The sequence below is a fragment of the Juglans regia genome, chromosome 2, assembly GCF_001411555.2.
Source record: "Juglans regia cultivar Chandler chromosome 2, Walnut 2.0, whole genome shotgun sequence".
Taxonomy (NCBI): domain Eukaryota; kingdom Viridiplantae; phylum Streptophyta; class Magnoliopsida; order Fagales; family Juglandaceae; genus Juglans; species Juglans regia.
Window position 1 is genome coordinate 31,111,479 of NC_049902.1, and position 16,261 is coordinate 31,127,739.

The following is a 16,261-nucleotide window of genomic DNA, read 5'->3' on the forward strand; positions in this document are numbered from 1 at the left end:
ACAGGTTAATTGCTATTCTACATTAAGAAATAAACCCTAATGGAATTAGTACTGTTGTGATAACTAATGACTTTTATTTGTTACATTTCTCAAGAAAGATAGACTTAACTAAAATAATAATAATTATTTTATTTATTTTTATGCATTTAATTTAAAAATAACATAATTATTTATATATATGGTTGTTTCAAATTCTTAGAACATTTTTATCTTTTAATTTTAAGTGGCCATTGGTATCAAGGTTAGTCTAGACCACCAACTCTCGCGAGTGGCCACAGTGTTGGACCCAGCCCACTCAGAAATGGCCCAAACCACCCTGCCTTTGATTTTGTTAAGCAGCCCATAAAAGTAATTAAAGCAACATATCAAATATTTATAAATAATATTAGATATAGTCATAATATTTTTTTTTTAAAAAAATAAGATTTATTATTAAAATAATATTTTTTTATATAAATTTTATATTTATTTACTTTTTTTAAAAATAATGTGTGATGCTTGCGCACTCTATGACTGTAAATATCATTTCTAAATATTTAATTGATCCTTGAATTCTCTAATTTTTAAAATTTTAAATTTAAACCTCAACTTCTTGGGTTTTAAGAACCAATTAACGTGTCCAGTTCATTAAGGTATTTCTTTCCCCAAACAAGATGAATTATTAAATAACTCTTAGGGATTAAACATTGAATAAAGTAGGAGCAGGGGAAAAAGGCATAAAGTGGACTCATAGTGTTGAATAGCATTTGTCCTTGTCGATTTTTGTTACCTACAAGTAAGTTTGCGTATTAATCTGCATATTAATATTATTATCTTCATATTTTAAATTTAAATTAACATTATTTTTAATAAAATGTACTTTCTAATCAATTGTATTGAATGAATGCGTATATTAGTGTGTAGAATCATTTACGATTGGATTTTTTCTTATCCAAATCACATCAAATTATTTAAACCAATCAACTTTTTAAGAAAAAATTTAGTTGTAAGTGAATTTGCACATCAATACGTGCATCAATGCTGAGGTAGAAATATAGACTTTAATAAAATGATCTTTTGTTTTTTAATTAACATCGACAAAATAGTTCACGTCAATATTGATGCACAAAAAATGGCCTGCCGTAGAGCTGGACACACAAGAGAGAGCCTCGTGATCAACCCCAACGAAATTTAGTTTTGTGTCGAGTCTTTGGCCGTGTGAAGTTTTTTCACCTACATTTTTCTGGAGTACTCGGATCTTACTGTTTGTATTCGGCCTTGCCGTCCAAAGCGGACGGTACTCAATATGTAGGACTTTGAAACTTATAAATAGGCACAGAAGGGAACTCTTAGAGACAAGCACTACTACTACTACTAACACCACAAGGCCTACAAACAGAAGAGAATCAATCTGTTCAAACGAAGCATCTCTGATCATAATGGCCTCTACCCAATTCATCTTCTTTGCCATTCTAGCCATTCTTGCCCCTTCAATTTTGGCCAAAGATATTAAAGTTGGTGATGACAAGGGTTGGACTAATAACTTTGATTATCAAGCTTGGGCAAAGGGAAAGGAGTTCGTTGTTGGTGATAAACTCGGTAAATTAGCTCCTATAAACTCTCATTGTTTGTCTTTTACTTGCTATCATGTTGGGGTGGTATGAACTAAGATCTTCTATATTTGTTAGATAATTTTACGTTAAGTTCTTAGAATCATATCCCTTAGTCCAACTAAATCTTTTTTTATGAACATAAAATGTTAAACTATAAAAAGATTTTGAAAAAAATTTATATATTGGCGTGACTTGACATGGTATTTTAAATTATTTTTAACGTGCCATGCAAATCACGTCAATTTGTAAAGCCATTTTTTGTAACTCTCTTTATGATTCAAATAACTATCTATCTTGGAATTATATCTTTGATCTACCATATAATACCAATCATTTGAGATCTTAGAAGACAAAGTGACATTCTCCCCCATACTTAAGAAGATAACAAGTGTATATGTTTTCCACTATAATCTCATTGCTCATGGTAGAAACCGACTTCTTGGGTGCAGTTTTCATCTACCCACAGGGAGACCACAATGTCATTAAAGTGGATGGCTCTGGCTTCCAACAATGTGTGGCACCTGCTAACGCTGAGCCCCTTACCACCGGAAATGATGTGATTAACTTGACAAGCTCGGGACAAAAATGGTACATTTGCGGTGTTTCCAAGCATTGTGAGAGTGGAAACCAGAAGCTTGCCATAACAGTGGCGGCTGAGTCTTCTTCTTCTTCTCCTCCATCAGCAATAATGGGAAGCGTTATGTTGATGGCTATTCTAAGCATCATTATGATGATGATGGTTTAATCAAATCTGTTTGCTGCAATACTCTGCTCTCCCAAAGTATGGGATAATTTCTTGCAGTTTGGTCTGGTCTGGTCTAGTCATTTTATTTAGTTTTCATGGTGGTATGACAGTGTTTTGAATTTGAAATTTTGAGATTATTGTCTTTAATTTGGGACTACTGTTTTGTAATCCTTCATTTTGAATTTCAAGTCATTCATTTTTTGAATTCAATTAAGATATCTCTATTCCATATCAATTTATTACATTTCACCGTGTTAAATGTATTATGTACGATTAAACTAAGAAATTCTATATTAGAAACAATAGTCAAATTTACTTAATTTGATCGCAATCCTTATGGGTTGGTTGACTCAAATGGTAAGAGTGTTGATTTTAGGGGTACACTCGTCAGATTAGGAGGATTCTTCATTGAATTATCTAACGTACGTTTGCGAAAAACTCCTTACCGATATCCTATGCAGCATTGATTTTAAACTTTTCAAGAAAATCTTGAATCCGTACGTCGCTTTATTTTACACTGAAGCTAGAAAGGAAAGATACAAATTATTCGATATTGTCCCTCGGCATCTCGACGACAACAACAACAACGTGCAAGGCCAGGACATAAAAAGAAACTGCATGCATGAGGACAACAGCGATTTGCAACATAGGGGAAGCAGAAACATTATTATAAGACCCCCGGGCCACAACACATACCAATCTCCAATTTACAGCATACTATCCGTCCTAGCAGGCAGTCGACGGAAGAAGTTGATAGGCACTGAAGGTGACCTGTGGCGAAATCTCGGATGCCTCATTACGTAGAACCCGGCCAAAGCTGCCACCGCCTGGAATGGTGTTACATATAACACTAGTGCAGCTACAAGACAGAATGTAACAAACATGGCCGTAGCACGCGGATCTCGCCAACTTAATAGATTCTGAATTCGCTCCCCCTGAGTTGCCACATCACCAACCACGGTCTGTATTCGACCAGCCATGCTCCTCAGCCGATCGTACCTCATTCTCACCAGCTCTGGGCTCCTGCTCGTAGGGAATGTGTCAAATTCCTCATCTAACTCGTCAGGATGTACCACCTCAGCTTGTGAGAGCTTTGTGTTCATGTGGGGAGGATATCTTGGCCGGTACCGGAAGTTCCACACTCCAATCAGAAACATGTACAGGAAAACTGTGGGTAAAATTAGTTCTGGGAAACAAACAAGCATAAGAAAGAGGACATGAACTAGCACTGTCGTGATAGGATTCCTCCACATGCAGATATCACCAAACCATTTCCCAACAGCAAATAATCCTGAGAAAACTGACATTAGCCTAAAGAAATTTGCCTTGCTTCTTCGCATGCTCCAAATGTGTGAGTCTGCATCTGACATGTATTCCACCACTTCCTTTCGAAGTGGAGGCTCTGCTCGACCTAGCCTTGCTGCCACTATGTTGACAGCTTGGTGACGTAGCATGTCAAGCTGCATTAGGCCAAAAGGCCTTACATAATGCATTTTTGGTAGAAGTGGTCGAGAGTATAGGTAAAGCATGTTCACAAATGAAGTGCACGAAAACCGTAATGCCAAATGCAATTCCCCCATCTTCTTAACACCGGTAGGGTGAAGAACCAGCAAAGGATAAGAGTGCGTATAAATACGGCCTGCTTCAAGAGTTGAGATACGTATGCGAACCTTCCCAATTTTGAGGTCCTTGTTACCATTTGAACCCTTTTCAGCAAGCTGGCTGTTGTCAAATACACATATAGTGAGAACTGTAGCTGGATCAAACACCTCCCAAGTGTACTGCTCATTATATTTTGGACTAAGGTTGTCAACAATGGTGCGTGTCCTGACCCATTTGTGAGCATACTTTGCTACACAATATGTATCTGATGTGCCCCTTCCATCTCTTGTTTTCATGGGGTGAAGTCCAGCAGCGTTCAATATTCCAAGTTCTAAAACTCCAATTGGTGGCTTCCAGAGCTGCTTTGCTGTAGGGCGGAGATCACTGCTGTAATGAGTTGACTCATCAAGAACATGGTATCCTCCATCTAGACATATTCTTAGATGGATACGGCTGGAGAACTTATCTTTTTTCAACTGATCTACGTCCACAGCAACTGGCTTTTCTAGGTTGAACCAACGTGAAGGGATCATACGATCATCAGCACGCCTGTCTACAGAGCTCAATGGTATGATGACCCTTCCAATGATTTCATCTTTGCCAGGACCGACACGATCCTCAACTGATAGGACCAGATGATCTTCAAAGGGTTCAGCAGCAACAAACAAAAGGTCCTCATTCCAAAGAGAACTTAAAGTCCGAGCTTGAACAGTTTTGGTTTTCAAAACCTGGTTACCTATCTGTGCTTTAGCATACACATCTGGGAAGCGATTCTTCTCCGTTGTAACCAAGTCTTGTGCCTCAATAATGTTGACACGGACATACCACAACCGTGGTGCATGATAGACTTTTGAACGTATCGCAGCAGAAGCAGCCGGAGTGCTATCAATAGGTGTAGCTGCATCAGAATGCCATGCATCAGAAAAAGCCTCATCTGCTTGGGTGCCTATCCAGACTGCAAGCATCAGCTCACCCTTAATCTTCTCTCCCTTCTTATCCTCAAGACGGTACCACTCTGGAGCAAGAGGGCTATCTGGTGGAACTCGCAATGGAATCTCATTGATATCAAACCTAATAAGGCCTACAAAGTCATCTTTGACGAGATCCTTGTCCTTAATCACAACTTCTAGTACAGACGCTTGCATCCGATCCTTTGAAAATGCAAACACCTGATTCCACACTGGATTTTGCTGCTTCTCAAAGTGTTTTGTAATCCCCTTATAATTTCCAATTTTCACTTCAACAAATGGATCAAGACTCCCTGTAACATCCATAGCAGGAAGATCACGAGCCTTAACAACTCGTACATAGAGAAAATGCATTTGTTCAACAAGATCATAAGTACTAGCAGTCTTGTCTCTGTGAATGACACGGCCCCCAACAACTCTTCCACCACCAAGGAAAGGGCTTGTCTCTTTCAGCGCATACTCAACGGGTTGCGACGATGATGCAGAGTACATGCGTACTAGCTTTGGAGGCTGTGGTTCCATTTTCATTTCCTCAGCCCCATACTTGGGTGGATGAAGGGGATCTTCTGGAGCAAAAGATTGACGATGATGGTGATCATTTGGGTTAGGGAGATGATGGAAGGTGTGTCTTGACTCAGCTTTGTTGTTAGAGTTAGTGCCTGTAGCTGCACTTGGCACCGTTTGGGCATGCGCATGATTTAAGTTTGGATCCTTATTTGACAAGGATTCAACGGCAGGGATTGGAATTGAGGAATTTATGGATGGGTCATCAGTAATATAAACTTTTAAGCCGAGCTCTCCCCTAACATGTGAGAAGATGCCACGCTTTTCCAAAGGATAGTGCAAGACAACAGCATCAGAGTAGGGAACAAAAGAAGTCCCGGTGAGACTAATCTTCCCAAGGAAGGACCTGGAGCTGGTGGCCTTTACATTATTGTAGATACAGGCATCAAGAGCGAGATAGTGCAAGTTGGAAGGATCGGATATGTTGAAGTAATAACTCTCATTCCAAACTGGGTTGAGGTCCTTCTCTTTGATGGTGGTACGGAACTTTTGGCCATCAAAGCAGAGCTCCACGAATGCACTAGATGAACCAAACCCGTCTTTAGGCAAGAGATTGTGGGCACTTACCACATCTACCCCTAACTTAAGATTGCTCATCATGACAAATATTTGGGTGGGGGTTGTTGGAGAGAGAGAGAACTACTGGCAAGATGGTTGATGGTTACTGGCACCTGCAAAGGAGATAACTATAAATATGCATGAAAGTACCAGTGAAACATCACATCTAATTTAAAGTGGTATAATCAATATACGTATGAAATAAAACATCCAACTCTAAGAGCAATAGATGTTCTTGCAAACTGAATAATAAAACAGAAAGTGATGAAGCACTTCAAAATAGCAATTAAAGATGTGGACAACATTTCTACATGTGACCTTCCGAAGGTCCTCAAATTTCATGCATCTTACATCCAATGGAAATCTCTCAGAAAGTTCATTAAACAGAGATGGCCTCACCCAAGAATCATATTTCAGAAAACTAAATCAGATGTCAGCAGAATGAATTGAACAACATTCCTTGCAATGAATTGAAGTTAGATTGTTTGGCTACAACAACTAACCAAAAGACTTGGCAAGAGGCTTTAAATCAAGAAAAATGCAGCAAAATGAGAGGCAAATACTTAAAAGAAATCATGCAAATATACAATAAAAACATGATATATCATTGTCTGCCATCAAATTTACCCTGAAAAAGACAATCTGAAACAAATTGTATAAAACTCAACTCAACTCAACTAAGCCCTGAATTCAACTTACTATGGTCAATTACAACCTATAAGCCACATCTTTTCTTATAAGTTCCACTTGTTACATTTGGCCTCTCTTTCACCCTTTACTTCCTTAAGGTAGGCCAAAAATGATGTGGCAAAAAGAAAACAATGGATGCCTTAGGATACGTTTGGATGTTGAAAAGTGTTGAGAAGTGTTGAGAATGTTTGTGAATAGTTATGAGTAGAGATTGAAGTGAGTTTGTGGGTCCCATTGAGAATATTTTGAGTTGTTTGGATGTGTGAAATATGTTGAGTTGTTGACTTTTGAGTAGGTAGTTGAAAAATGTGTGGGTTCCATAAATATTATAGTGATTTGATTTTTAATAATAAATATTATAATGATTTTATTATAGTGATTTTTTAATATTAATAAATATTGTAGTGATTTTATTTTACTTTTATATATAATAATGATAAATATTAAAATGATTTTATTTTTAATTTATATATAATAATGATAAATATTATAATGATTTTATTTTTAATTTATATATAATAGTGATAAATATTATAATGATTTTATTTATATATATATAATAGTGATAAATATTACAGTAATGTTATTTTTTATTTATATATTATAGTGATTCTATTTTTAATTTATATATAATAGTGATAAATATTATAGTATTTTATTTTTTATTTATATATAATAGTGATTTTATTTTTATTTATATATTTTAGTGTTTTTATTTTTTTTTATATATAATAGAGATATATATAGTGATTTTATTTTTATTTATATATTATAGTGATTTTATTTTTTATTTATATATAATATATATTATAATGATTTTTTTTTTATTTATATTTAATAGTGATAAATATTATAGTGATTTTATTTTTTATTTATATATTATAGTGATTTTATTTTTTATTTATATATTATAGTGATTTTATTTTTTATTTATATATTATAATGATTTTATTTTTTATTTATATATTATAGCGATTTTATTTTTTATTTATATATAATAGTGATAAATATTTTTTATTTATATATTATAGTGATTTTATTTTTTATTTATATATTATAGCGATTTTATTTTTTATTTATATAATAGTGATAAATATTTTTTATTTATATATTATAGTGATTTTATTTATATATTATAGTGATTTATTTTTTATTTATATATAATAGTGATAAATATTTTTTTGTTTATATATTATAGTGATTTTTTATTATTTATATATTATAATGATTTTTTTATTTATATTTAATAGTGATAAATATTATAGTGATTTTATTTTTTATTTATATATAATAGTGATAAATATTTTTTTGTTTATATATTATAGTGATTTTTTATTATTTATATATTATAATTATTTTTTTATTTATATTTAATAGTGATAAATATTATAGTGATTTTTTATTTTTGTTTATATATTATAGTGATTTTTTATTATTTATATATTATAATGATTTTTTTATTTATATTTAATAGTGATAAATATTATAGTGATTTTATTTTTTATTTATATATAATAGTGATAAATATTTTTTATTTATATATTATAGTGATTTTATTTTTTATTTATATATTATAGCGTTTTATTTATATATAATTTTATTTTTGATAAATATTTATTTATTTTGATATATATGTTATATCATTTTTTTTTATTTATATTTAATAGTGATTTTATTTATATATTATAGTGATTTTATTTTATATTTATTTTTTATTTATATATTATAGTGATTTTATTTTTTATTTATATATTATAGTGATTTTATTTTTTATTTATATATTATAGTGATTTTATTTTTTATTTATATATTATATAATGATTTTTTATTTATTTATAAATATTATAGTGATTTTTTTTTATTTATATATTATAGTGATTTTATTTTTTATTCATATATTATAATGATTTTATTTTTTATTTATATTTAATAGTTATAAATATTATAGTAATTTTATTTTTTATTTATATATTATAGTGATTTTATTTTTTATTTATATATTATAGTGATTTTATTTTTTATTTATATATTATAGCGATTTTATTTTTTATTTATATATAATAGTGATAAATATTTTTTATTTATATATTATAGTGATTTTATTTTTTATTTATATATTATAGTGATTTTATTTTATTTATATTTAATAGTGATAAATATTATAGTGATTTTATTTTTTATTTATATGTAATAGTGATAAGTATTATAGAATGTTTGTGAATAGTTATGAGTAGAGATTGAAGTGAGTTTGTGGGTCCTATTGAGAGTAGTTTAAGTTGTTTGGCATGTAAAGTATTTTTAAAAGTACGAGAATACTTGAAAAGTGTTGAGGAACTTTTGGTACCCAAACATAGCCTTAATCTTTGAAAATGTTGGTTATTAAGCGGAGTTCTCATAAATAGTTCAATCAAAATTATTCTTAATCTAATAAAAGAGCTGGAAGAAATACCAATGTATGCAACTTTGGACATACACCAGAGCTTGCAAACACAAATTTCACATTCCCTAATAAAAAAATCAAGAGCATGTTTGCATATAACAAGATTTTGAGAAATTAGACAAATTTTTGAGGTGTTTTCAGTTATGTGCCTGTGAAAGTGGTGGAGTCTATTGAAAAGATGTTTGGAAAGGAAAATGATAGAGATTAGTGTTTTTAGTGTTTGCAAAAAATGAAGGGGTCCACTTTAAGTATAAAAGTTCTGTGAGTATTTTTTGAGTGTCTGTAAATGTGATTATTAATTTTTGGATTTTTTATGAAAATAGTGGGGTCCAATAATAATCACATGAAAACTTTATTGGAGAGATGAAAAAGTATTTTTGGGTATAAACACGATTGTGTTGAAAGTTGAAGGAAAATGATTCTTTTTTTATTGGTAAACATAGCCCAAGCTACATTGCCAAACTTAAGGATTATCAACTTCTACTCAACATCAAATCACGAAAAAAGGTCATCCCTAGGTCAAATGATTTAGCCACAAAAAGATCTTACAAAAGTAAATCTAGAAATTGACACGGTTTCATGTGGTACGTTAGATTGTAAAGTTATTTTTATTGTAAAGTAGATCTAACATATAATAGGAGGACATCTCAGTTTGAATGTACACACATGGACACGTTTTGGATGGATCAGGATTCCCTACACTTTTATGAACCAAACACTTTTTACAAGAGAGAGAGTGAGAGAGAGAGATAGTGCCACAGAGAAAAAGCCAAACCCAGTTCTTTTTTCTTTATTTTTGCAGACATTGTCTATTGAATAATTGGTTAGAAAGGACACAAGTAGCTAAAAAAATAACCACCACCAACCAACTCAGTTATATCTAATAGAGGCAAAACAGAAACAACATTTTCAAAAACCAAATCACAAAAACCACAATCTCACCTCCTTGAAACGAGCAGAACGGGAAGAAAAAGACAAACATGAAAAGGACAAGCTCTAAAGCACTCTTAAAACTTCTTATCTTTCGATCTGGTTCATTTTTTTTTATCGAATTTTATAAATTACAAGTAGTCGAAAATTACACGGAAAACCGATAGCTAATCTACTAACTTTTAGAACACTTAAAGCGAAAACTAAACTGAGAGAGCAAACAAGACCAATGCCTTTATATAAATATATATAAAACATGTGCAACATGCCGTGGTAGAAGGATCTTAAAAGTATTAAGCTGATTATTGTATTAGTACGACGCTACATTTCATAGCTAAAGATCCTTAAAGCCCGCTCCACATGCGAGGTTTGCAGGGGAGATTCCACTGAATCTATGAAGAAAAAAGGGACAAGAACACAAAAATGAAGTCTCTTAATCCGATTGGTTGGCGAGAAAATGCAGGGGAAGAAGAAAAAATTACAAATAAAGATAAAGATGCACCGAGTAACGGAGGTTAAACAAGACTGAAAGGAAAAAACTTTAACGTTACAGATCGTTCAAAGATTTACGAACATTAATGAATATAACGCAGCAAGTAAATTAGGAGTAAATAAACACGTCATGAATAGAGAAATGTCATAGTTCATTGCTCAGAAAAAAGAACAAAAAACAAAATCTGAAGCTAGCCTTTTTATTTCATAAATATTTAACAGAAAAAAAAATGGAAAAGTAAACTCAAGCAGTTTAGAGAGAATTCAAAGAACAAAAAGACGTAAAACAAGCAGAATCTAATCTTTTGGAGGTCGGCATAAAAGGTGATACTTTGCAGAGAGATCAGGAATTAAACGGGAAAACAAAAAAGAGTTACCTTCTTTTGGCTAAGAGCGTCAATATTGTTTCGCCATTTTCAAGTCTTTAGAAGATATCAGCCTCGTAAAACTGAAGCATCAAGCTCAGGGAGAGAGTTATGACCGAGAGGCAGAGCACGCAGAACGAGGAGTCAAATGCAGCAGAGAAAGCTCATAAAAGAAAAAAGAAATACAGCTACAGCGCAGCAGCAATGAGTCAGAAAGAGAGAGATATATGTTTTTTTCAGCAGAGAGGCTCGACTTGTTAAATGACGTTAATCGTGACCGTGCTACGTTTGGAAATTAATCTAATCTTAATTTATTTTAATTTATTATTATAATTTTTTTAAATTTTAATATAAAATATAAAAAATAATTTAATTTTTTTAAATTTTAAAATAATAATAATATTAAAAATTAATATTTTAATAATATTTTATCATCTTAACTCAACTTAATTTAATATTCAAACGCAACCTAATCTCCTTAAAGAGAAATTTAATTACGTAATTTATATCTAATACTTTTTTCACTCGTGAGTCAGATTATATTTGTCCACAAAAAGAAAAGTGACATTTTATTGATTTAAAGAATAATTTTTTATAATTCTTAGGCTCGCTTGGAACTCGTTTTAGTCTAATTTTAAATTAAATTTGATATCTAAATATTTAATTCTTAAATTATTAAATTTATCTCAACTCAAAATATATTTACACGTAAGATTTATAATTTTTTTATAACTCAATACTTCTTTACAGGAAGGATCCATAATTTTTTTTAACTTCATATATATATAAATTCATCTTAACGTCCAAATACATATAAATTCATCTTAGGTAACCTCGTAAAATTCACTTCAACATCTTAACTTCTTACTATTTATAAAAAAATAACTCATTTCAACTCACTACATAACTTAATGCATAAGTTTGGCATACTTTAAAAAAAGTAAATGTGAAATCCATACAAATCTACTATTTTGTAACTTGTTTGTATTTATTTGTTTGCTTGTAATATGCTACTTAATGTAGCTAACCTTCATTTATAATATCAGATGCTTTCTTTGGAAAAAAAAATCATTTTTATTCTTTTTAATGATTATATCACTTTTTTTAAGAGAATTTATATTTATAGTCGTGAAGTGCGTAAATATCGTATTTTTAAAAAAAAATTAGTGAATATAAGATTCACATGAAAAAAAAATTAATTTTTAAATAATAAATTTCATTCTTTTTTAAAATGATTGTGCGACATTTGTTAATTCTATGATTGTATATAATATTACTCTAAAAAATAATTATATTTAATTATTTAATTTATATTAATGCATCTTACCTATAACGAGACCCAGAGTATGTATATTTTTTCCTATTTGTTTTCCAAGTTTGAGTGGCCTAGGTTGGAATCTGATGCATTAATATATTAATAATCGAACATGTAAATAAATTATTTTTATAAAAAATCTTACTTCTTTTACATTTTATTTCAATTTTCGGAACAAAGAAGTCTGACCATTTTCTAATATATATCTGACTCAAGAATCTTTCTCGACTCAAATATAATTTTAATAAAATTCATCATCTTCATAAAGTTCTATAAAATTTATATTAATAAATTTAAGATAATTTGATATACAATATCCTTGTTAATTGGTAACGGGCCTTCTCTTCTTAACTTTTTGATTTATTTACATTTTACAAGTGTTATAGCCACAGAGCGTCTTGGCATTTCAATTTCGCTGTTATGCTGGTGCTGCCATAATTGGTTCATAAAATTTCATTAAAGGAGATTTATAAACTTATATAATTTTGTATGATATGTTAGATCTATTTTATAATAAAAATAATTTTATAATTTGACGTAACATATTAAATCATGTCAACTTATTAGTTAACTTTTATAAAATTTGTACTAGTCATTCTCTCTATATTTTACACTCCATAATTACAAAGTGCCAAGAATCATTTAGATGAGTGTTATAGTCACAACGAGATTCTACAAATTGACATGACTTCATATGATACATTAGATCTATTTAGTGGCGAACCACAATTTTTTTAAAAAAGTTTCAAAATGCCCCCTAAATTTTAATTATAATTCTATAAATATGGAGAATGGCCCTCCCAAAAAATTTATAATCTCTATATATTCTCTAAAATTTCAATATATCTAAAATTGTCTTTCTCTAATTTTTAACCTATAGTCTTAAAATTTTGTATAATTTTTATATATTATCTATTTTCAAGGATGTGGCCTCACTAAAAGTAATTTAAACTACGTTGAGGAGAAATAATAAACTTACTAATATGGATCATAAAGTTTTTTGTTATATAATATTAGACTTCTTAATATGGAATCTAAAGTGAATTTACAAGAAAAATCAATTAACGTTGATGATCTATATAAAAAATAGTTGAGAAGTTTTATCCTCTAAACTTCATTGAGCAAACAAAAATTTATTTAAGATCTCAATTATATCATTGATTCATTATATGTTTAATGTGATACAAAAAATATATAGATTTTACATAAAACTTAATAAACTAGCTTACACGCTAGAATGAAAGAAAACATTTTAAAATATTATTTGATAGTTTCTATAAAAAAAATATTTAATTAAAAAAAATAATAGTGGATGAATATTAAAAAAAAAAAAATTTACAATCTAACATATCACATCAAACCAAGTTAATTTGTAATTTATTTTTATGAAATTTTTTTGTAGCTATCTGAAATGTAGGTAAAGGAGGAAATGAAGGGGGAAAAAAAAAAGAGTTGTGACCTATGATCATTTGGAAACAAATCATCTCACCTTACCTCATCTCATATAATTTTAACTAATAATCTCTCAAAAGTTTAAACTACTCTATTTCTCTCGTGTTTAGACAAGGTAATGCTCCAGCTGATTTTTTGGTAAGGATGGATGCTGAAAGTACTAGTGCGACATTAGATAATTTTTCTTATCTTTCTCATTTATTGAAAGAAATGTTGAAGATAAATAAGTTGGATCTTTCGTATGTAAGATTTGGCTTAAGTTTTTTGTTTTGTTAAAAAAAATTAATAATTTTATTATTATTCATAAATCATCTAAACTCATTTTATTTCATCTCATCTCACTATCCAAACGAGTAAAACACAACTCAAGAATGTGTAAATATTAATTTCTTGAAAGTCCTCTTCTTTTATACGTGGGCACGAAATAACAAATAAATGGACCAAATATACGGTACAAATTCCATTAGGCCGAATATATATCAGGCATACGCATCCCGAACAAACTATTAATTAACCGAAAATTATTAACTACTTTTATAATATTGAAATCTTTTGACATAATAATGATATATATTAAATACACAAATTTCGTACAATTGTATTTATAAAAACAGTTCTTCTATGCACAGTCGTCTCGTGCAGACGCTGTGCAGTCGGCTGACGTGGCATCACGTCAGCTGATAATAATAATTTTAAAAAAAAAACCGAATACGAATACAAAAACAGAGACTAAGCTCATTTCATTTCCCGCTTCTGAGATCAAAACAGCGCGAGATTTCATCGTCCATCCAGAAACGAAGACTCTGCCGACGGAGTGCTCCATCCCCGACAGTGGTGACCTCTCCGCCATCGCCTTCCCCTGTTTCTCCTGAGGCTTCGGCGACCCCTCCTGCGTAAATTGCTGCTACACCTTCGGAAGCTCCATCTAATTGCATGGCCAGTGAAGAGCTCAAATCAATTCAATTCAAGCTCACATTTACACCACCCCATCACGAAATGCAGCAAAATAAACGAAAGAAAACACAGCCGCCATCAATTTAGAAAACTACTTTTCTGTTCGAAATAAACATCACGAAAATTAAAAACCCAACTTTTCTCGTTTTCTTTCTTCAAGTTGCTGACTTTTACTCTAGCGATTTCCCCGCACTTGTATTTATAGATCAAGAAGCAAACACCAGCACCCAAATCCTTCACGATCCGGTGGGCTACGTCTCTTGAACTACTTCAACTCCTTTCTTTTCCACCAACGATTAATTTCCAAACCCATCAACAACAACAATAAACTCCCACATCCATAGATTTGATTGGCTTAATCTTAAAATGGAGTGAAATTAGAGAACACAAAGCAGAGGATGCCGAAGACAAATAATATTGCCAAAAAATTACCACATAAAAGTGTCGAAAATACCAGACCAATAAAAAAGATTCGCAGAAGCAAGTAGCGGCTATATGAGAATCTGAGATGCCGAGATGCCCAGCCCATAAATTTCACAAAGCCGAAACGTGAACAGAGGCTGCCAAAATTTATCACACCAAGAACAGAAAGTGCCGACAGCACCAACCCAGAAAACAGGGATCAGAAACAAGGAGCTTGGACGTTGGGTTCAAACAACCGAGAGGATGCCGACAGAGGGGTGCCGAGATGCCCAGCCCAGAAATTTCGAGATGTCGAAATGTGAACAGTAGCTGCCAAAATTTATCACACCAGGAACTGTAAGTGCCGACAGCACCAACCCAGAAAACAGGGACCCAAAACAAAGAGCTTGGACGTTGGGTTCAAACAATCCAGAGGATGCCGACAGAGGGGAAGTGCGGTGTGATTTTGGTTTTTAAACGAAACGATGCGTTTTATTTTTTCTCCACATCAGCAGCCGTTTGTGCGCCGCTTACGTGAGGCGACTGCATCCAGCATTTTACTTATAAAAAAGTTGCTTCTGCAGTACAAATGTGTGAAAAATTTACTCCTTTTTTTTAGTAAAATCTATTTTTTTACAAAAGATTTTTATGAGACTTGTAAGTTTAAAACTTGTATATAGTATTATTCAAATATTATAATACAGTTCAAATAGTACACGTAACACACTTAATTATATAAATACTAGTTTTAATTGATATATATATATATATATATATATATATATGACATGTTAAGTAAGACCTTATCTATTTTTGTGTCTTATAACCTATAAATGAATTGCCATTGTTAAGTAAGACCTTATCTATTTTTGTGTCTTATAACCTATAAATGAATTGCCATCTATATTCACATAGAACTTCTTAGAAAATATAAAAATAAATCTTATATTTTGTAATCTTCTAAGCTTCAAACATGCCTAACTTAAAAACATCTTACGGTCCTTTCAAAAAAGAAAATCATATGGTATCCAATTTTTTTTTAATTGGATTTTATGATTTCTCATTTCATATTCCATCACTTAGTCTTATTTTACAATGCAATGCATTTACATGAAATTTTTAAAAAAGAAAGTCATACAAAAAAATAATAATGCAAACTTATCCTAATTTTTTAATATATCCACCAATATTT

At 31.0% G+C, this 16,261-nt stretch overlaps 2 protein-coding genes across 2 annotated transcripts; one reads left to right on the plus strand and one right to left on the minus strand.

The window, feature by feature from the left end:
• Positions 1 to 1,418: 1,418 nt before the first annotated feature.
• Positions 1,419 to 2,337, plus strand: LOC109014508 (blue copper protein 1b-like). Its single transcript, XM_018997007.1, has 2 exons — positions 1,419 to 1,578; positions 2,042 to 2,337. Exons 1-2 carry the CDS (start codon positions 1,419 to 1,421, stop codon positions 2,335 to 2,337), a joined length of 456 nt encoding a protein of 151 aa, XP_018852552.1.
• Positions 2,338 to 2,779: 442 nt separating this feature from the next.
• Positions 2,780 to 11,127, minus strand: LOC109014456 (FT-interacting protein 7). Its single transcript, XM_018996925.2, has 2 exons — positions 10,959 to 11,127; positions 2,780 to 6,142 (listed from the first exon to the last, which is right to left on the minus strand). Exon 2 carries the CDS (start codon positions 6,069 to 6,071, stop codon positions 3,045 to 3,047), a length of 3,027 nt encoding a protein of 1,008 aa, XP_018852470.1. The 5' UTR covers positions 6,072 to 6,142; positions 10,959 to 11,127; the 3' UTR covers positions 2,780 to 3,044.
• Between the last annotated feature and the right edge of the window lie 5,134 nt (positions 11,128 to 16,261).